Source organism: Saimiri boliviensis, chromosome 3, assembly GCF_048565385.1.
Source record: "Saimiri boliviensis isolate mSaiBol1 chromosome 3, mSaiBol1.pri, whole genome shotgun sequence".
NCBI lineage: Eukaryota > Metazoa > Chordata > Mammalia > Primates > Cebidae > Saimiri > Saimiri boliviensis.
In genome coordinates this window covers 2238171-2260011 of record NC_133451.1, presented here as the reverse complement: position 1 = coordinate 2260011, position 21841 = coordinate 2238171, and the positions used below count along the sequence as shown (strand labels likewise).

General features: G+C 39.7%; 2 protein-coding genes and 1 non-coding gene across 4 annotated transcripts in view; all 3 read left to right on the top strand.

Moving 5' to 3' along the window:
- The first annotated feature begins 355 nt into the window (after positions 1-355).
- On the top strand, positions 356-20192 carry HAUS3 (HAUS augmin like complex subunit 3). 2 transcript variants are annotated; one of them, XR_012516793.1, is made up of 6 exons: positions 356-434; positions 1320-2377; positions 3382-3821; positions 6312-6540; positions 10411-11236; positions 12991-20192. XR_012516793.1 is itself a non-coding variant. In XM_039468502.2 (5 exons), exons 2-5 carry the CDS (start codon positions 1469-1471, stop codon positions 10642-10644), a joined length of 1812 nt encoding a protein of 603 aa, XP_039324436.2. In that variant the 5' UTR covers positions 356-434; positions 1320-1468; the 3' UTR covers positions 10645-11329. The 2 variants fall into 2 exon arrangements, 1 of the variants encoding a protein (XP_039324436.2); XM_039468502.2 differs by lacking the exon at positions 12991-20192 and having other exon boundaries at positions 10411-11329.
- POLN (DNA polymerase nu) overlaps positions 13003-21841 on the top strand; it is a 157144-nt gene continuing 148305 nt past the window's right edge. The window contains 1 exon segment of the mRNA XM_039468501.2: positions 13003-13135. Within this exon segment, the coding sequence (XP_039324435.2) occupies positions 13003-13135 (133 nt within the window).
- Positions 18489-18590, top strand: LOC120363751 (U6 spliceosomal RNA). The gene has a single exon (XR_005579202.1). It is a non-coding gene; the product is annotated as a U6 spliceosomal RNA (small nuclear RNA).

Sequence of the window (21841 nt, the reverse complement as noted above, 5' to 3'; positions counted from 1 at the left end):
GCCCCACCGCACCCCTCCGCCCTCAGCGCCCTACTCCTTGCCCAGGCCCCGCCCCTGCCCTGGCCCGCCCCCTGCCCTGGCCCCGCCCCCTGCCCTGGCCCCGCCCCCTGCCCTGGCCCGCCCCCAGCCCTGGCCCCCTCCCCGCTCTGCCCGGCCCAGGCCCCGCCTCTCCCTGCCCGCGCCCCGCCTAGGAGGCTGGAAGCCCCGCGCGGCCGGGGGCGGAGCTCCGCCTGCTCACCTCCACCCCGTGGTCCAGCCTCGCTGACTCCGCCTCTTTTGACTCCACGCCTGCGCAGTCAGTCATCCCGCGCTCCCCGCCCCGGCCTTTGTACGCGTGCGCGCGTCCAGGCGCTCCCGTCAGGCAGTGCGAGGCGCGCGGGGCTCGGAGGGCGGTGGCGGCGAGCGCTCGGGAGCAGCCCGCGGAGCTTCCTGAGGTGACTGACGCGGGCCTCGGTTCTGGGCGCCCGGGTGTGGGCTGGAGGAGTGGCCGCGACCCCCGTCCGCACCCCGCTGCCTCTTCTTTTCCTGCGCTCCTGGGGTCTCCTTCCAGGTGTTCCGGCAGCCCCTCGGGGAGCGCGGCGCGGGCCGCAGTCCTAGGAGCGGGGGCGGGGGTTGCCCGGGGCCGGCCCTCCCCGGCGCCTGCCACCCGGTGTGGGCGCGGATTCGGCGGGCGTGCGCGTTTGTTCCGTCAGCGTGCGGAGGTGTCACGGCGCCGCAGGGGTCGCCGCTGGCGCGTCGGTGGGTTCCGGGGCCGCGGGTCCCTGCGGCCTGCCGTCGCCTCTGCGGTTCGCGCCGCCCGGCGTCGGGGCTCCCTCGGCGCTGCCTGGACGGCGGCCGCGCGCTTCCCCGGAGCCGCTGACGGTTTCCGCGCCGCAGTGGGGGCCCTCGGGGCGCGGCCTCGGCGCGGAGTCGCCGAGGGAGGTCCTCGGGGCGTCCTTCGAGGAGGACTGGGCTTGCTTCCGTCTTCCGACGTGCCGAGGGCTGAGCCGGCGCGGGCTGGGGCTTGTTTGTAGCCGTGTGTGTGGCATTCAGAGCCAGCGTTGCTCTGGGAGGTGTAATGCGTTTTAAACCGGGTTATCTTTAGAAACAAGGTGAAATGGGTCCGGATCGTTTCACTTGTTGATTAGTTGTCATTACCGTTGCGGTTTTCCGAGTACGAGCCTAGTCGTTTGTTTTTATCGCCGTCACGCGCTGCAGGTGCAGCCACCTTCCGGTTATCCCGCCCCCGATGTCACGTGGCATTTGTCTGTGTCGTCTTTTTAAAAACACTGTCGTCTTGCTTGTGGTCTAATCCTTGTTTTCTTCCCCTCCCCCCCCAGGAGGAATCATTATAGATTTGAAAAAAAATAGATGTTCCCTTCCCTGTGGACTTGGTATAAAACGTAGCTTTTTTCTATTTGGCTTTAATTTCTAAAAATCAGCACCGTAAACCCGTATCAGATACAACAACACTGGGGTAGTTAAAACCATGAGTTGTGGAAATGAGTTTGTGGAAACATTGAAAAAAATTGGTTATCCCAAAGCTGATCATCTTAATGGAGAAGATTTTGACTGGTTGTTTGAGGGTGCTGAAGATGAATCGTTTCTGAAGTGGTTTTGTGGGAATGTGAATGAACAGAACGTGTTGTCTGAAAGAGAATTGGAAGCTTTTAGCATTCTTCAGAAGTCAGGCAAGCCCATCTTAGAAGGGACGGCATTGGACGAAGCTCTTCAGACGTGTAAAACTTCTGATTTGAAGACACCTAAACTGGATGACAAAGAGCTGGAGAAATTAGAGGATGAGGTTCAAACTCTACTGAAATTAAAGAACCTAAAAATTCAGCGACGTAATAAATGCCAATTGATGGCCTCGGTAACTAGCCACAAATCTCTGAGGTTAAATGCTAAAGAAGAAGAAGCCATTAGAAAGCTGAAGCAGAGTCAAGGAATTCTAAATGCAATGAACACTAAAATCAGTAATGAACTTCAGGCCCTTACTGATGAAGTTACACAGTTGATGACGTTCTTCAGACATTCTAATTTAGGTCAAGGGACAAATCAACTAGTATTTTTATCTCAATTTTCCTTGGAAAAATACCTGAGTCAGGAAGAGCAAAGCACAGCAGCATTAACTTTGTATACCAAAAAACGGTTCTTTCAGGGTATACATGAAGTAGTTGAAAGTTCAAATGAAGACAATTTTCAGCTTTTAGATATACAGACACCATCTATTTGTGATAATCAGGAAATCCTTGAAGAGAGACGATTAGAGATGGCTAGGCTGCAGCTCGCATACATTTGTGCTCAACATCAATTAATTCACTTGAAAGCAAGTAATTTGAGCATGAAGGCAAGTATAAAATGGGCAGAGGAGAATCTTCATAGCCTATCCAGCAAGGTAAGCATAAGAAACGAGACTAGATTCATATTGTAATTATTGTTAGGGAATAGAGGATATAATATTGCTATTAACGTACTTTAGAATGGGAAATCTAATAAGAGATTACATTTTATTTTCTCCTTGTTCAGTGCTTATTTATGATATGTGTCAATGTTTCATACAAATAGACCCATATGTTAATGCAAGGCAGCGATAGTAATTATAATCTCAACCACATTATCTAGTTTATTTTAAACAAAAGTGCTTTAATTTGCATTCTGAATTTTAAATTTGTGTAATGCAGATACAGGCTGGACTGAGATTTCCTTTTTAAGATGTGGCTAGAAACTAATTGCTTTATTATGGGTATTCTGCCTCTTTTGCTCCAACCAGAGCATAGTGCTAGTAAAGTCAAGTTCTAAGTTCAGTAGACAAACTGATTCCTTTTTGAGAATATTTGGATAAATGTATTACAGATGTCTCTCAGCACTCTTGGAGAGCTTGCTTTCTTGGTAATATAACTGCTAGATAGTTGAGTAAAAATGTAAGTTTTCTGAATTTGAATATCAGCACCAAGTTAGTTTCTATAGCTGACAAAAACTTTGGAATAATATAGGAAGTCCGATAATTATGTAGAAGTCAGCTAAAATTGACTGGCTGACTAGGACCTATTGAGGTAATTTTAACTTTTAAGAAAAACTTAACATGTACTTGGATTCAGTGAGTAGTACGCTATTAATAATAATGATTTTGATTGACTAAAACAAGCATGATAAGATCTCTATTTTGGTAACCATTACTATGTGTATGGTAGTAATAGCATTAAAATTTAGTAATTCATACCCTTGACTTAGTCTACATTTTTCATTTTTAAACTGTAATTTTGGTTTATAGGATTATTAAATTTGTTTTCATTCATTGAGCTTGTTATCTGGTCACCTAAACTGGAAAGTGAAAATAATCTGAAGATGATTTCAAATTTAGGCATCCAGTTTCAAATGTAATTGCTTTGCTTTGTGTAGGCTGTGGACAAAGAAAATTTGGATGCTAAAATTTCTAGCTTGACCAGTGAGATTAAGAAACTTGAAGAACAGATCACTCAAGTGAAAGACAAAAGTTTACCTGCTGTGGTAAGAGAGAATGCCCAGTTATTAAATATGCCAGTGGTAAAGGGAGATTTTGATCTGCAGATTGCTAAACAAGATTATTATACAGCAAGACAAGAGTTAGTTTTAAATCAATTAATAAAGCAAAAGGCATCATTTGAACTTCTACAGTTATCATATGAAATTGAATTAAGAAAGCATTGGGACATATATCGTCAACTTGAAAATTTGGTTCAAGAACTTAGTCAAAGTAACTTGATGCTCTGCAAGCAATTAGAAATGTTAACAGATCCGTCAGTCTCTCAGCAGATAAATGCAAGGAATACCATTGATACTAAGGATTATTCTACTCATAGGTACGTATGCTTCCTTGTTTCTTCAGTAAATATTTCCTTTTGTTTTTGCAAAATACTAGAAAAAGTTTGAGCTAAAATTTTGGAACTTTTAATAGTACTTTCCATTTCACTTTTGGCCTATTTTTTTCCCATTTTTATATACCTTTTTTTCCGTATGTGTGATATATATATATATATGAGATATATAATATATATAATATACATATATAATATATATAATATATAAAATATATATTATATATATTTTATATATATATATATTTTTTTTAGACAGGGTTTTACCATGTTAGTCAGCAGGCTGGTCTTGAACTCCCGACCTCAGGTGATCGCCTTGGCCTCCAAAGTGTTTGGAATACAGGCATGAGCCACCACGCCTGGCCACCTTTTTTTCATTTGTAGTTTTTGTTTTTTTTTTCTCCCTTTTCCATTTATGTTAGATATAAAAGTAGCTGCTTTATAGCTGAAGTGGATGGGTTGGAAGAATGAATGGGTTTCATTCTCCTTTCGGCATCATTATTTATATATCTCATTTTAGATTTGGGGCAGGAAGTTTGAATACAGCTTAGCATAGCAGGTATTGCTAGGCAGGGGATTGACTGCATTTGGAGAAGGTAGCAGTGGAGAGGGGAGAAGACTTCATTTCTGTGTTTAGTCAGGAGAATCATTGAGAATGAATGCTAGCTCCCAAGCTTTATCTGGATGTCTGAGCAATTGATGGCACAGCGATGCTGAAAGTTGGAGGGCTAAAGTAGTCTTAAGACTCAAAAATCTGGCTCCTACTCCTCATTTTTCTCCAGGTAGGGTAAAAGCATCTAATCTTTTTGTTTTCATATGAATAAAATGAGGGGCCTGGATAGGGTTGCTTCATTGTGCAATTTCAGGGGTTACCATTGACATCATGATTTATGTGAATGATGCCCCTTGGAATTGTATAGTTACATCTATAAGACTGTAATTGGCAGCTTTGGGATTGAACTAGTTTTAGGAAGTCTGTTACAACTTGATAAAATAACTTTTAAAACAATTCTGAGAAAAAGAGCAGACCTTTTTTGTTAAAGATATGTGGAGGGTGCTGTCCCGGATTTTTCCATTTGTCCTGTAGAATAACCTTCTGCAGTTAATGTTTGACATATTAAAGTGGGCTCATGGCTCATCAAGATTTTAATTTGCCAAGCAAATACAGACAAGACTGGAGTAGCAAAAGTTTACTATTATAGCTATTTATGTAGCTCTTTATTTTTAACATTTTACAGTTTTAATTTTACATCTTTATATTTTACATTGTTTACATTTTCAGTTTTTCTCTTTTAATCCCACCACAATCCTGTAATATAGGTAGGTTAAGATGTGGCATAGTTAAGATGTGGAAATAAGTCTGAAAGATCGATTTGCCCTGGGTTTCACATCCCAGAAAACTCAGACCAATACCTAGGTCTTCTGTTTCAAATTCATTCCTTGCTGGCTGGTTGGCTTGCTTGCTTGTTTTTTCCTTCCTTCCCTCCTTTCTCTCCTTGCTTTCCCTTCCTTTCTCTCTTCCTTACTTTTCTTTTTCTTTCCTTTTAAGACAAGATCTCACCCTCTTGCCCAGGTGGGAGTACAGTGATGTGATCATAGCTCACTGCAGCCTCCAACTACTGGACTCAAGTGATCCTCCTGCCTGAACTTCCTGAGGAGTTAGGACTACAGGCATGTGCCACTATGCCTGGCTAATTAAAAAAATTTTTTTTTTTTGTAGAGATGGGACTTCATTATGTTTCCCAGTCTGGTCTTGAATTCCTGGGCTCAAGCAGTCCTCCCACAGTGCTGAGATTATAGACATGAGCCATAGCCTGTTTATACTACATCATAGTTATATTCTGTGAAACAAGTGTTTTCTTTGGAGGTATCTCTGAAGTGCACTTTGAAGTATGTTAGTGGCAGTTAAAGTTAAAAGAATTTTGTATGTAAAACTTGGTTGGTGGGGAAGCTGGGAATTCAGTAATAGAATGTATAGCTAATGTAGTAGTTAGAATATATATGTACTGAAATAGTACTACACAGTTCGAATGGTTTTAGTTGCTTGATTTTAGCAGACACTTTTTTTTTTTTGAGACAGAGTCTCACTCTGTCACTCGGGCTGGAGTGCAGTGGTGTGATCTTGGTTTAGTGCAATCACCGCCACCTGAGTTCAAATGATTCCCCTGCCTCAGCCTCCCGAATAGCTGTGACTATAGGCGCAGGCCACCATGCCTGGCTAATTTTTTGCATTTTAGTAGAGACGGGGTTTCACCATGTTGGCCAGGACAGTCTCAATCTCCTAACCTTATGATCTGCCTACCTCGGCCTCCCAAAGTGCTGGGATTACAGGTGTGAGCCACCCCTCCCGGCCCAGTATTTTTAGAAGTTGTTACTTAGCTATCGGCACAAATGCCCCAGTACAGTGGATTGTAATTTTGAAAATGATACTTACTTGAAAATTCTGACTTAAAAATTTTAACTTTTACATTTTAGGCTTTACCAACTTTTAGAGGGAGAGAACAAGAAAAAAGAATTGTTTCTAACTCATGGAAACCTTGAGGAAGTGGCTGAGAAATTGAAACAGAATGTTTCTTTAGTACAAGATCAGTTGGCAGTATCTGCTCAAGAATATTCTTTCTTTCTATCCAAGCTAAATAATGATGTGGACATGCTTTCTGATGCTTTGTATCAAGGAGGAAATCAGCTTCTGCTTAGTGATCAGGTGGGTATTTGCCATAGTAGTTAAAAATGCTTAAAAAAAAAAAAGTTTGTTGTAAAAGATATTAAAGAAAATGTTAACATTAGGAAATTATTACCCCAATTCCATTGCCTTAATATAAAATATATTTTTATATCTCTTAATTTTTGTTCACATATAAAGATATTTTTCAGATAGTTTTTGATGAGTATGCACAGAAATTTAAAAATGTATACAATTGTTCAGACACCAAAGGATACATAATGTGTTTATTAGTATTTAAAAAAAAAACAAAAAACCTCTGTTGTTTTCACTCATCTTAGCAAGTATAGGATTGCCTTCATATCTTTAAAATCCTATATATACAGTTACTGGTCTATGCCCCTCCTAATATAATTCTCCTCTTCTTCAAAGGGTAACTACCATGCTTAATTTTGTCCATCATTTTCTTGCTTTTATGTATAGTTTATTACACACACATATACACAAACATACATATTCCTAGACTGTGCATTTAGTTGTATATGGTTTTTTTTTTTGAGACTGAGTCTCGCTGTGTCACCAGGCTGGAGTACAGTGGCGTGATCTCAGCTCACTGCAACCTCCACCTCCCAGTTCAAGTGATTCTTCTGCCTCAGCCTCCTGAGTAGCTGGTACTACAGGCCCATGCCACCATACTCAGCTAATTTTTGTATTTTTAGTAGAGACAGGGTTTGGCCAGGATGGTCTTGATCTCTTGGCCTTGTGATCTGCCTGCCTCGGCCTCTCACAGTGCTGGGATTACAGGTGTGAGCCAGTGCTCTCAGCCTAATTTTGTATGTTTTTGAACTTTATATGCTGTTACTATACTGGTGGTATTATACTGATGGTATGTATATTGATGGTATGTGTCCTTCAATGACTTGCTTGCTTTTTCAGTGGCTTAACATGTTTTTGAGACTTACTCATGTGGATACATGTAAAGCTATATAGTTCTCAGTTTTCTCTTTTGTATAGTTAGTATTCCATAACATAATTATCTGTTAGATTGACAGACATTTAGGTTATTTCCAGTTTTTGTTACTATAGGTCATACTGCTATGATAGTCTTGTGTGTGTCATAGCTGCACAGTTCCATTTTCTCCATATCTTTACCAACACTTGTTATTTCCTGTGGTTTTTAAAATAGCCATCCCGATGGGTGTGAAGTGGTATCTGTGATGGTTTTTTTTGAAAGGTCTCCCATTACTGATTTTTGCCTTCTTGATCTATTGAGAATTGTGTAAAAATTTCTGCTCTGATGGTGGATTTGAGAATTTCTCCATGTAGTTTTACGTCATTTTTTTCTTTATGTATTTTGAGTCTATTTTTTTTAGTTACATCCAAGTTTGAAATTGCAGTGAACAGTTATTCTGGTGGTTTTAAATTGCAGTGAATCAAAGCATTTAGCATTGCATAATGACTATTGCTATGATGCTTTTTGTCTTGATATTCTTTTGTCTCATATTAATATTCCTGTGCCATTTTTCTTTTGCTTCGTAATTGTAAGGCATATAGTTTTCTTTATACTTGTCCAGTAAGTTTTTACTGTTAGTTAAGTCCTGATTCATGGACCCAGGATAGGGATCATCATGTACCCAGGGCCCCCTTTACCACCCTGGGAGAAGGATGGAAAACGGGAAAGGTAGGGTGGAACCAGTTCAGATCTTCCCAGGAAACATGCCTTTGTCCCAGGCCAAGACCGAGGATATGGGGACTTGTACATATGCCAGTACCATTTGCACACAGAGACATCACCCTCGTTAGCAGTCATTACCTTCTTGGAGTGGTACAAGTCTAGGGAGTTGTGCCAGCAGTTCATGTTCTGGTTCTGGTTGGTGAAGTGGCTGTCAAAAGGGACGGTTCTGTAGTTCTTAATTTTGATCTTCATTTCTTCCGCCATGGTGCTAACTTCTAAAGACCCTCAGCAAAGACCATAGTTTTGTTTTTACTTAGCATGATGAAATAAACATTTTTACTCTCCAGATAGTTTTGTTTTAATGTTAACTATGCTCTATTGATTTAATTACTGTGCCATCATGGTTATTGTTACTGGGCATTTTGATAGTCTTCATTTTTTTCTTTTGTTTGCTCTTGAACATCTGTATCTTCATGTATGTAGCTTGCTGTTGGATACTTCTATCTGGATAAATTCTTGGAAACAGGGTCATTGGGGTTTTTTATGCTAGGGCGATATATACACTTTTTTTTTTTTTTGCCTTTGTACTGCTTTTTCAAGGAGTTTATAATGCTACCAGCACTGTTTAAGTGTCTACTAGACACCATTGATCATAAGGTACACCATCATTTTATGAATTGCTAAAACAAAAAACTCTTAGACTGACATAACGTTTTCTTATTAAGAATTTTTGTTTTTCATACTTACTAGAAAATATCTTTTTAGGTGTAGGTAGACATGGATTTTTATCATACCACTCTTGGACATATGTTAAAAGGAAAAAAATAAATGGTTAGGGTAGTTCTAAAGCTTCACATTTCAGTGTCCAATTCTAAGTTATTTTTTGACTCAAAGTTGTCTGTAATTTTCCATATTGTATATCAAGAATGTTGGTGAGAAAGTATTTCTTAAGAGTACCTGGCCAGAAACAATCATAATGAGATTCTTGATTAAGATGCATCTTCATTTCAAATATGTTAAAATTTGAAAAACATGTATCCAGTAATCACTAAAATATGGTAATTTCACTCCAGTCTTACCACTGGGTATCATCAGTGGTTTTCCCTAGCTCAATGTGATATAAAATGCCATATCAGTTTTGTGTTTCTGTTATTAATGAAGCTGAACTTCAGTATCTGTAGTAATACTGTTTTAGCAATTATGTGATCTTTAGTATTTAATTGAAGGTAAAGATGAGATCATTGTTTCTCAGTATATTCAAGTTTACCAAGTTTGTCTTAGAGGAGATCACTAAATGTAGCTATAATGTCAAAATTACTTGATTTTCAAAAATATGTATTTTAAGAAGTACTGCTCTGTGAATTGGCATTTATGACAAGTCTTAAGTAGTCATTCTTGAACTTGTACATTAGAATCATCAGGGAGCATATCAAAGTGCGGGTTCCTAGCCCTGTACAGAGATTATTTAGTCTAGTTTGGGGTATAGGAGCCTGTATTCATAACAAGTACCTCAGATAATTATGATGCTTGTGGACCATGCTGAGAAGCTGTGAAAAATTGAGGGTAGTTAGAGCAGCAGATTTTCTCAAAACCTCTTTGGTGATACTGGCCAAAATTTTAAGTAAAATGCTTGATTAGAAAGCTGTGGACACTTGCTAGTAATCTGGTTTAAATGCTAGAAACTGAGGAATTTGAATTTATTATAAATGTGAAGGGTCTGGCATGACTAGATTCTTGAGCAGGAAAATTACATGATTAGTCAAGATGATTTTTGTGGAATATCGTGTAATTGTATCTGGTAAGAAAATATGAAAAATGGAGATTTGTGTTTAGATAATTTTTTTTAATTTGTCTTATATTCTGTACCTTCTTTCTAGAATAAACAGAGAATAGGCTAAAACAATGTTTGATTAATTAAGCAGAATATAAGCTCCATGAGGGAGATTTTGTTCATTCTTATCAGTAATCTCTAAAACAGTATTTGGCACAATGATATTTGTTGAATATATGAATACACAGAACAACTTATATATCAAGTACTCTTCAGGAAGGGTTTGCTTAAAATTATCAGAAGTTGTTGCAATTAAACCGTTATGGATTTTAAATTGAGATTTATTGCTAAAATTGTGGGAAGTTTTTAAATCATTTAAAGTCTTTCCATGTAAGTTATATTTTAATTTTATAATTGGTGTTAGGAATAAAGTGTTTGAATTTTTATTTTTATTTTCCTTTTTTAGGAGTTAACAGAGCAGTTTCATCAAGTTGAATCTCAAATGAATAAACTAAATCATCTCCTCACTGATATTCTTGCTGATGTGAAGACAAAAAGAAAAACTTTGGCAAATAATAAATTACATCAAATGGAAAGAGAATTATATGTATATTTTTTAAAAGATGAAGATTATCTGAAAGATATTGTGGAGAATTTAGAAACTCGATCAAAAATTAAGGCTGTTAGTCTTGAAGATTGAAAATTACTGAAAACTGAATCTTTATTACTCATGCTCTTTTATTAGGAGACTATATATAATAAACATTACCAAATTTTTTAAATTTGAGGACAATGGAACATTTCTTTTGATGAATTCAAGTATTATTAATTTGACTTTTTTCTCATGTAGTACATTCATAGTACCAGTACTTTATGACGAGCATTTATTTCGTGGTACTTAGTCCTGGTAATTTTTTAATTACAAGGAAAAAGCATTATTACATAATGCAAATATTTTTTAATACAGTAGTCTTTCTTTTTAAAAGTAGAAATTTTCTGCTGCTAAATTTTTTTTTTTTTTTTTTTTTTTTTTGAGATAGGGTCTCAATCTGTCACCAGGCTAGAGTACAATGGTGCAATCTTGACTCACTGTAACTTCCACCTACCGAGTTCAAGCGATTCTCCTGCCTCGGCCTACCGAGTAGCTGGGACTACAGGCATGTGCCACCATGCCCAGCTAATTTTTTTGTGTTTTTAGTAGAGATGGGGTTTCACCATGTTTGCCAGGATGGTCTCAATCTCCTGACCTCGTGATCCACCCATCTCGGCCTCCCAAGGTGCTGGAATTACAGGTGTGAGCCACCATGCCCGGCTACTGTTAAATATTTTTAAATGTATTGAACTTCTAGTAGCATTTTAAAATCTGTAGACCTTAGTATGTGAAATAGCCAAGTCCCCTCATATCTGACTGTAAAATAAAATTGTGCGCTCAAATTGTATTCCTTCGTACTTCCCTGCTATAGACTTTTAGACTGTTTGTATATCTCAACTTGTACCACAGAATATTGGGACTTTATTGGCCATCATTCATTTTAGAGTCTGAATTATGGGGACTCAAAAGTTTCTACAAGATAGCTTAGCAGTGCTTTGACTTTAAATGTGACTTATACATCATAAATTACTTTCAAATGAAATTTGAAATTTTAATTTCAAAATTCTGTAAAAGTGGTTGCTCAAAAGATGTATGGTACTATTTTAATCAGTTTAAGCACAAAAATGTTTAATTGTATTTAATAATGGTATTTGGGCAACCAGAAAATATTTTAAGAGTTGGTCTAAAATAATTTCAAGTAGCTCATCTGCTATTATCAGATGCTTCTTGAGTGCCCAATTTATACATGGCCTGTGATAAATAGCTTGTGAGCCTTGTAGTAATACCTTCAAAAATATTCCTTACCTGCTTGTAATACAGAATGCCCATCTAAAAATTACATATTTGGGGTGGTCTTTATGGAATTTTTTAGCTATAGCCATCAGAAAACAGGCATACTTTGATTAACCCTCTTGATTTTTGCAACCCATTGAACAAAAATATTTTGCCAATTATTGTGTTTATGTTATGTAAAATTTTGTATTTATTATGTAAACCTTAACTATGTAGCAGTTAATTTTGTTTAAGATTTTGCTATCGGCTCCCTATCACTTGAGCAACATTTTGTTGTTATTGTTGTATATATTTTTTTCTATTCTCTCTTGGGATAGAGAATTTACTTAAAATTTTTCTTTTCTCCAGTAATGTGGAAAATATGTCACCTGGCTTACGGTAGCAAATTCTGTTTAAATTAGTGTCAGTTATTTAGATGGGTGGCCAGATGCTTGATTTATTTAATTAACTAATTTTTTGAGACAGAATCTCTTTCGCCGAGGCTGGAGTTCAGTGGAACGATCTCGGCTTAATTGATTCTCCTGCCTCAGCCTCCTGAGTAGATAGGGTTATAGGCATACACCACCACACCTGGCTAGTTTTTGTATTTTCAGTAGAGATGGGGTTTCACCCTGTTGGTCAGGCTGGTCTTAAACTCCTGACCTCAAGTGATCTACCCACCTTGGCCTTCCAGAGTGCTGACATTAGAGGCGTAAGCTGCCATGCCCTGCCCAATTTAAATGCTTGATTTATACTGTCCCCATTGAAAACTTCACTTGCTCAGCCCAGGAGTCCAGCAAGGCTGATCAAGGCAGGGATGATAGCTGTGTGTCTACCATAATTACCTAAGTCAGTTATAATCGTGTTACTAGATTTATTTGAAGATTTAATACCATTTTTCAAATCTCAGGAAGTATTTGAGTAAATTGCTTGCTTCTAAATTGGTTACCTAGAAAATAAGTTCTTTATCTATTTACCATGATACCTGGATTGAGTCTATTTTGCTTTTTTCTTAATATCCTATCTATATTATTGGATGATTGATGCCTATTTTCTACGGTTATAAATATAGACATTTTGAAGTTGGTATATAAATTTTTCAAGATAACTTCATTGTATTTCCTGTTTTAAAGTCTTAGAATTAATATATGGGTATTTACCTTATGTTAATCTTACATTTAGGATTTTGTGAAAATGGAAAATTATGAGGCATTGGTAGGCTTTGATCTCTCTAAGACACCGCTCTCCAGTGTTGCTCAGAAGATTATGTCTGCTATGCATTCAGGTGATTTAGTGGATTCTAAGACTTGGGGAAAGAGTACAGAGAGTAAGTAAGTTTTATGAACCTTTCTCTCTCTTGATACTTTGAATGTTAATTACTCTAAAGGTTAAGAATTGAAAATGGATGCATGTAGACAGATGAAGCCCAGCTCCCACCCCTTTTACACTCATTTGGTGTAGACCGAGCTGCTGCTCACTAACTTTCATGTGCCCTTAACCTTGATTGCTTTCAAAATGTAACACTTCCTTCCTTGTTCAAGGTGTTTCTGTCAAACATTCCCTTAGAATCTGGATTAGGTCTTTCACTATCTTCAAAAGAGATGCTTTAATCTTGGTTCTCAGGTCATGGAACCCATACATAGTATATGCTGTTGTGTGTGGTGAGCAAGAGATACGTTTTTGACAATATGTGTATTATACTGCCATAGAAATGTAAACTCTTAGGTGGCAAGGATTGGATCAGTGTATATGTGTTTATGACATGTGGTATAATAGTAAAAGCAGTGATAATGCTCACAGATGTCACTGAAATGTTTGTAACATCAGGGTTTTTGGTGTTTTGTTTTTTGGGATTTTTTTTTTTTTTTTTTTTTTTTTGCTAACTAGCAAAGTAGTTTTTATTTTAAATTTGTAAGTCTGGGTCAATAATTTGTGGTTGGTTTCTCTTTCTATAAAATAAGGCATAAGTGAATGAGATATAATTGAGTAATGAACTTGAAATAATTGAGAGTGTTGCCAAATATTAGCACAAAAGCTCTTATAAACAGCTTCTTGATTAAGATACAGTGGCACTTAATGTTTTGATCTGTTCAGGCATCTGTTGCTTACATACCTTACTGCAGTAGAAGTCACTAATAAACTGATAAGAATTTTTGAGTGTGAATTACATGCCTAGCAATTGATAGTGTAAAACACTATCATAATCACATTTATTATTCCATATTTTTTTGAGTAATAGAGTGGGTATATACTTGACAGATGTGGAAATATACTCCCCTTAAAAAACTGGTGAGAATAATGAAATGCCTCTGGCAGCTATAATATGAGGCTCTGATGAAAAATTTATGATAGTCCATCTCCTATCAACTCTTGTCATTGTTCTAAAATACCCTGTTAATGCCTGTGACAATCACTTCAGTCCAGGAGTTCAAGTCCAGCCTAGGCAACATAGCAAGATCCTATCTCTAAAAATGAAATACCCCATTAAAATGTTAAAATCCTGGTTTTTGTTAAGGTTATTGAGAAGATAATAGAAAAAGATATACGACTTTTGTCTCAATTCTTAGATTGGGAAAAATAGTGAAGTTTTCATAAGGATTTTGTATTTTCTATTGCCGTGTAACATTATTACTACAGGTTTACTGGCTTAAAGCAACACAATTATTGTTGTACAGTTTCTGCGTCCGGAGCCTGTACCTGACTCCACCGGGTCCTCTGCAAGGGTGCACTCCAGGTGTCAGCCAGGGCTGGTGTCTCTCCCAAGGCTGCAGTGGGGAAGCATTCTCTTCTAAGCTGACATGGTTATTAACAGAATTCAGTTTCTTGTGGACTTTCAGACCAAGGGTCTCAGTTTCTCGCTGGTTTCTGGAAGGCATCCCCAGTTTCTGTCATGTGATCCTGTCTGTGGGCAACCTACAGTATGGCAAGGCAGCTGACTTTTTCTTTTTCTTTTTCTTTTTTTTTTTTGAGACGGAGTCACACTCTGTTGCCTAGACTGGAGTGCAGTAGCATGATCTTGGCTCACTGCAACCTCCACCTCCCAGGTTCAAGTGATTCTCCTGTTTCAGCCTCCCTAGTAGCTCGGATTACAGGCGCACGCCGCCATGCCCAGCTAATTTTTGTATTTTTAGTAGAGACGGGGTTTCACCATGTTGGTCAGGCTGGTCTCAAACTCCTGACCTCGTGATCCACCTGCCTCGGCCTCCCAAAGTGCTGAGATTAAAGGTGTGAGCCACCTCTCCTGGCCTGCAGCTCACTTTTTCTAAGCCAGCAAAAGTCTCCCTAGCAAGACTGACATTACAGTTTTATGTAATGTGATCACATACATGCTGCTGCCTTTGCTGTGTTCTGTTGATTAGAAGCCAATCAATCAGTAGTCCCATTCACACTCAGGGACAGGGGTTACACGAGGACCTGACACCAGGAGGCAGGGATCATAGGAGCACCTTGTTGTCTTTCCACTACAGATTCTCACCAGTTTCATTCCTTTATCATATGAATCCAAATTAAAGTTGGATTGCTGGTGGATTATTGATGAGTAATGCTGGACCTAAAGTTTTAATTGACTCCTGGATTCTTGTCAAATACTGAGCTGTTATTATGTCAAATTATTACTTCTAAGAAAGATATTGTAAATTAGTTTTTCATTTCCGTGAGCCTATTTCATACCAAATAAATATTGAAATTAAACTCAGAAATTAATGGAAATAAACTACAAATACTTGCTTTTAAAAACACTAAGTCACACCAAACTATATTTAAACCTGTGATACTAGTCATTTTGGGATCTAATTTTCTTATCTGCTAGACTGACTGAGGTGACTCAAGATACACATTCAGCAAAGATTGGATTGTTATATCTTTTTGAAACAGGTATAGATATTTAAAAATGCTTTGTCGTGAAAAACACTAAAAATGCAAAACTTAAATTAATGTCAGAGAACATCCATGTAACTACCACTTAAATTGCCAACACCACAAAATTTACTTCTCAATTAAAATCTCTCCCTGCTCAAATGTAACCATTTTCCTACCTTTTATGGCAACTGCTTCATAATCATGGGCATTTTATATTGTTCCAGATACCTTTTTGGCAGCGATTACTCATTGCTTACCTCACTGAGTCCATCCCTCTTTTCTGAGGCACACAGTTACACTACATGGCTCAGTCTTGTTTCAGTCAGGTTTGACCAAGTGGCCAGGTGCCTGTCAGTGAGTTGTGAACTCAAATGGGTGCCATTTCCAGGTGAGGATCCAAGAGAGCTTGCCTGCTTCTCTGGCCTCTTTGCTTCCCACCAGTTGGAGCCGAAATGATTCTTCTCCAACCGTGCAAATAAGAGTGTCCTAGAGATTGTGGAACATCATGCTAGAAGGATGCTGGGCCCCTGAGTGATTTCAAAAATAGCTATACCACCTGTTGAGACCATTGACCTCAGAACATGAGAGAGAAATAAACTTTTTCTTTTCTTTTTCTTTTTTTGGAGACAGGGTCTTGCTCTGTCATCCAGGCTGGAATTCATAGATCATTACAGTCTAAACCTCCCAGGTTCAAGCAATCCTCTCACCTCAGCCTCCTGAGCAGCTAGGACTTCAGGCAATTGCCACCGTGTCTGGCTGATGTTTTATTTGTTTTGTGGAGACAGGGTCTTGCTATGTTGCCCAGGCTGGTCTCCAACTCCTGGGCTTACACGATTCTCCTGCCTCTCAAAGTACTGGTATTACAGGCATGAGCCACGGTACCTGGCCTACTATTTTTTAGTGTTACAAATTTTTTCCTCAACATTTTTGGGGAGTCTCTTTGTAATACATTAGGAAGTGTTTTTAAACAAAAACTGAAGTCGGTAATTCCACACAATTTTCTTTTTTCTTTCTTTCTTTTTTTTTTTTTTTTTTTTGAGATGGAGTGATGGAGTCTTGCTCTTTCACCCAACCTGAAGTGCAGTGGTGCAATCTCAGCTCACTCCAACCTCCCTCTCCTGGGTTCAAGGGATTCTCTTGCCTCAGCCTCCTGAGTAGCCTGGATTACCGGTGCCTGCCACCATGGCTGGCTAATTTTTGTATTTTTAGTAGAGACAGGGTTTCACCATATTGGTTAGTCTGGTCTCAAACTCCTGACCTCAAGTGATCCACCTGCCTCGGCCTCCCAAAGACATTTTTAAAATGTATGCATACAACATCTTAATATAAAGTTGTGAGAAGGTTCAAGTTCTTTTTTGCTTGTTGAACCCTCTCCCTTATTGTTTACCTATGTTAACAACTCAGTATGTGCCTTTTATGTTTTTGTTAATTTTTTTCTGTGATTATAATTTCTGTGACTGGACAGTCGTGCGCTGCATAATGAATGATGTTTTGGTCAACGACAGACTGAATACATGGTGGTCCCCTAAGATTGTAATGGATCTGAAAAATTCTTGTCTCCTAGTGATAATCGTAGTTGTCCTGTTATAGCACAACGCTTTACTTTTCCCCCCAGGACAGAGTTTCACTCTTATCACCCAGGCTGGAGTGCAGTGGCCCGATCTCAGCTCACTGCAACCTCCTGCTCGTAGCTTCAAGGGATTCTCCTGCCTCAGCCTTCCGAGTAGCCGGGATTGTAGGCATCCACCACCATGCCTGGCTCATTTTTGTATTTTTAGTAGAGACAGGGTTTCACCATGTTGGCCAGGCTGGTCTTGAACTGACCTCAGGGGAGCCACCATGCCCAGGCACATTACATTTTTACTGTGATGTTGTCATAAACCTACTGCACTGCCAGGTGTATAAAAGTATAGCACTCTATATAGTGTATAGCTGTGTCATACAGTCAACTCGCACAAACATAGTGCCAGGTGTGTAAAAGTGCAGTATTATGTCTATACAGTTATACATAGTATAGTGCAGTGTAGTAGGATATGCCATCTAGGTTTGTGCGAGCGGACTGTATATACATAGTATGTGCCAGGTGTGTAAAAGTGCAGTACTATGTCTATACAATTACGTGTAAGACACAGTACTTTATAACAAATGACTGTGATACTGGTTTACATTATTTACAATACAATAATGCTTTTTATCATTGTTTTAGGGTGTATTCCTACTTATGAAAAAAATAGTTAATTGTAAAACAGCCCCAGGCAGGTCCTCCAGGAGGTACTGTTATCATAGGACGTGACAGCTCCATATGTGTTAATTGCCTCTGAAGACCTTCTGGAGGGACAAGATACGGAAGTGAATGACAGGAATACTAATGCTCTTTATCCTGTGTAGGCCTAGGCTAATGTGTGTGTTTGTCTTAGTTTTAAACAAGAAAGTTTAAAAAGTTTTTAAAAGTTAAATATCTTAATAATAGAAGGTTATGGAATTGAGATGAAAAAATATTCTTGTTCAGCTATACAGTGTGTTTTGTCTTAAGCTAATTGTTATAAAAGAGTTCAAAAGTTTAAAAAATTTTAAAGTGTATAAAGTAAAAAATGTTAAAGTACACTGAGGTTAATTTATTCCTGAAGAAAGAAAATCTTTAAAAATAAATGTAGTGTGTCCTAAGTGTATAGTGTTTATGAAGTCTACATAGTGTACAGTAATGCACTAGGGCTTCACATTCACTCTCCACTCACTGACTCACCCAGAGCAACTTCCACTCCTGCAAGCTCCGTTTATGGTAAGTGCCCTATATAAGTGCCATTTTAAAAATCTTTTATACTGTGCTCACTTTGACAGCACATATACTAAAATTGGAATGACAGAGATTAGTATGGCCTCTGCGCAAGGATGACACACAAGTTCGTGAAGTGTTCCATTTTTTTAAAAAAAATTTTTTATACTGTATTTTTACCTATATTTAGATACACAAATACTTACCATTGTGTTACAGTTGCCTACAGTGTTCAGTACGGTAGCGTGCTGTACAGGTTTGTAGCCTAGGAGTTGTAGGCTAGACATTACAGCCTAGGAGTATAGTAGGCTATGCCATCTAGGTTCATGTAAGTTCGCTATATGACAGCAGTCCCCAACCTTTTTGGCACCAGGGATTGTTTCATGGAAGACAATTTTTCCATGGGATGAGGGTCAGGGGGATGGTTTTGGGATGAAACTGTTCCGTCTCAGATCATCAGGCATTAGATTCTCATAAGGAGCTTGCAACCTAGATTCCTTGTAGGGTTCATGCTCCTTTGATAAATCTAATGCTGCCGCTGATCTGACAGAAGGCAGAGCTCAGGTGGTAATGCTTACTCACCTGCCGCTCACATCCTGCTATGTCGCCTGGTTCCTGATAGACTACAGACAGGTACTAGTCCTCAGCTCAGGGGTCTGTAAGGTTTGCATAACAATGAAATTGCCTAATGATGCATTTTTCAGAACATACCCCCGCATGACTGTAATTATAGCTTGTATATATCTGTGCCAACCTGGCTGAGGCGTTTTTTGCAACGCATCACATTTCAGCTTCCCCAGGTTCAGTTCTTCTGATCTCCAAGGTCACTCCTCAGTAAACTCTGCTGACAAATCTCAGTCTCAGGGAACCTGATCTGCTGCAGTTGGTGGCAGGAGTGGTCTGAGAAAGTAGACATGTGAGTTTGGAGTTTGGTTTCCCTCAGGTAAGCTGGTACTGATGACCTCATCACAAGTTGTGGGTGGAAGACAAATCTGGCTCAGGGCGGGTTTGGCTTACCAATGGGAGCAACTGTACCAGCTGGGACAATAGGGCACATCTGAGAAGTACAAGGCAGTTGAGGACAATGGAACTAAATGGCTGTGGCTGGGAATAATAGAAACTTTGGAAAAACACCAAAAAAAAAAAAAAAGCTAGGGGCAATAAGCAATTAAGGCTAAACTTGAAAGCCAGAGGGCTTCCTGGGCAGCCTGTAAAGAGACAGCCTATAGCCATAGACCCAAGACTTAGTCCTGCTTAGTCCTGATTGCACCAGAGAAACTTGAATTTTCAGCCCTGGTGGTGTGCTGTTTTGGTTTGGTTTGGTTTGGTTTATTTTTAAAGACACCTAGGCTGGAGTGCAGTGGCTCACTTTAATCTCTGCCTCTGGGGCTCAGGTGATTCTCCAGAGTAGTTGGTACTACAGGTGCACACCACCACACCAGGCTAGTGTTTTGTTTTGCTTGGTTTTAAATTTTTAATAGACATGGAGTTTCGCCATGTTTCCCAGTCTGGTCTCAAATCCCTGGGCTCAAGAAGCTTGTCTTGGCCCACCAAAATGTTGGGACTACAGGCATGAGCCACCCCTGCCTGGCCAAGATTAAGGTCTTTATCTGAGAAAAGAGGGACCAGACCCTGAGATACGGGATGGGAACCTTTGGATTGGTATATTTAAAACTTGATTGAGATACCACAGGGAGAAAAAAAAAAAAAAAAGAACTTCAGGATCAGATCAGCTTGGTCAACGTGGCAAAAACCTGTAAATGTAAAATATCAGACAGATCTCAGTCCATTTAGAAAGTTTATTTTGCCCAAGTTAAGGACACACTTATGACACAGCCTTAGGATGCTCTGAGACATGTGCCCAAGGTGGTTGGGGGTAGGCGGCTTTTTTACATTTTAGGAAGACATGAGATACCAGTATGTGTAAGATGTAACTGATTTGGTCTGGTAAGGCAGGACAGCTCGGAAGCGGGGACTTCCAGATTAGAAGTAGTTAAAGAGGGGCCAGGCAGGATGACTCCTGCCTGTACTCCCAGCATTTTGGGAGACCAAACTGAGTGGATCCCCTGAGGTCAGGAGTTCAAGACCAGCCTGGTCAACATGGCGAAACCCTGTCTCTACTAAAAATAAAAAATTAGCCGGGCATGGTGGCATGCATCTGTAATCCCAGCTACTCAGGAGGCTGAGGCAGGAGAATTGCCTGAACTGGGAGGCAGAGGTTGCAGTGAGCCAAGATCGGATCACTGCACTCCAGGCTGGGTAACAGAGTGAGACCTTGTTTCAAAAAAAATATAGTACATTTTATTTAAAAAATAAGTCTTGAATATCGGATACCTCTGAGACCTGCAGAAATGGCCCCACTATGAGTGCTTCCCCCAAGCTTTGCTTGAAAACAATGCAGAGCTTCTGTCTTGAAAAATAAGACATGCTCCCTCATTATTTTGTAATACTTTAGGAAGTTTTTAGGGTGGTGAGGGAGGAACAGAAAAAACAAACTTCATAATTCCCCACATCTTTTTGTATAGTTATACATATGTCATTTTATATGAAATTGTGAAAAGATTCATAAATGTATTGTTCAGACTTTTTCTTTTTTGCTGTCACCTCCTCTCCTGGTTATTAAGTCACGAAATAACCCAGCTGAAAAGTATTGGGCCTGTTACAGAAGTGTATGAGATAGTCCAGTCAGGGGACAGAAACAGTAGAGTAATTTGAACAGGGAATGTTTAAGGCATTAATAACTAGCAGTATTCACTACCAAGGAATAAAGCAATAGCAGACACAGGGAGCAGCTTCCTCCCCTAGGGCTGAAGTGGGGGGCTGAAGGAAGGGACAAATTTAGCAGAATTACTCCCCTCAAGACTGAGATTCAGACCGTCAGGGGGTATGGATGTAGCCCACTGGGTGGCCAAGAAGCTGGCTGAAGTGCCACATCAGTCTGGCAAGTGGGAACCCACCTATGGGGTACCACTGAACTCACTGAGAAGTTGGCAGGGGTGCCCATGAAACTCGGTAGGAAGCTACCCACAGGGATTGACTGAAACTTGCTGGAGAGCTGGCTAGAATGTCTGCAGAAGTAGCTGGGGAGTGGCCAGAGGGGCTGCTCCTGGGTGTCTAGTACACTAGTTAAGAGCTGCAAGGAGCGAGAAGGAAGAAGCACAGCAACCAGAGGCCCCTTCTCTGGCAGCATCCCTCTAGCACCCTCTGCAGCCAGTGCTAAACATTGTGCCAGGTGGCAAAAGAGGTGTATTTTCAGTAGTGCATGCTGTGCGACGAGGGGTGAATTTGTAGCTGAGAGGCAGTATGTCGATAACTGGCACAGGGACGAAAGAGATTGTACTCCAAAGGAACTATAGGATCTAACAGGCCATATACAAGCAGGCCTGGGAGAGTACCTATGGG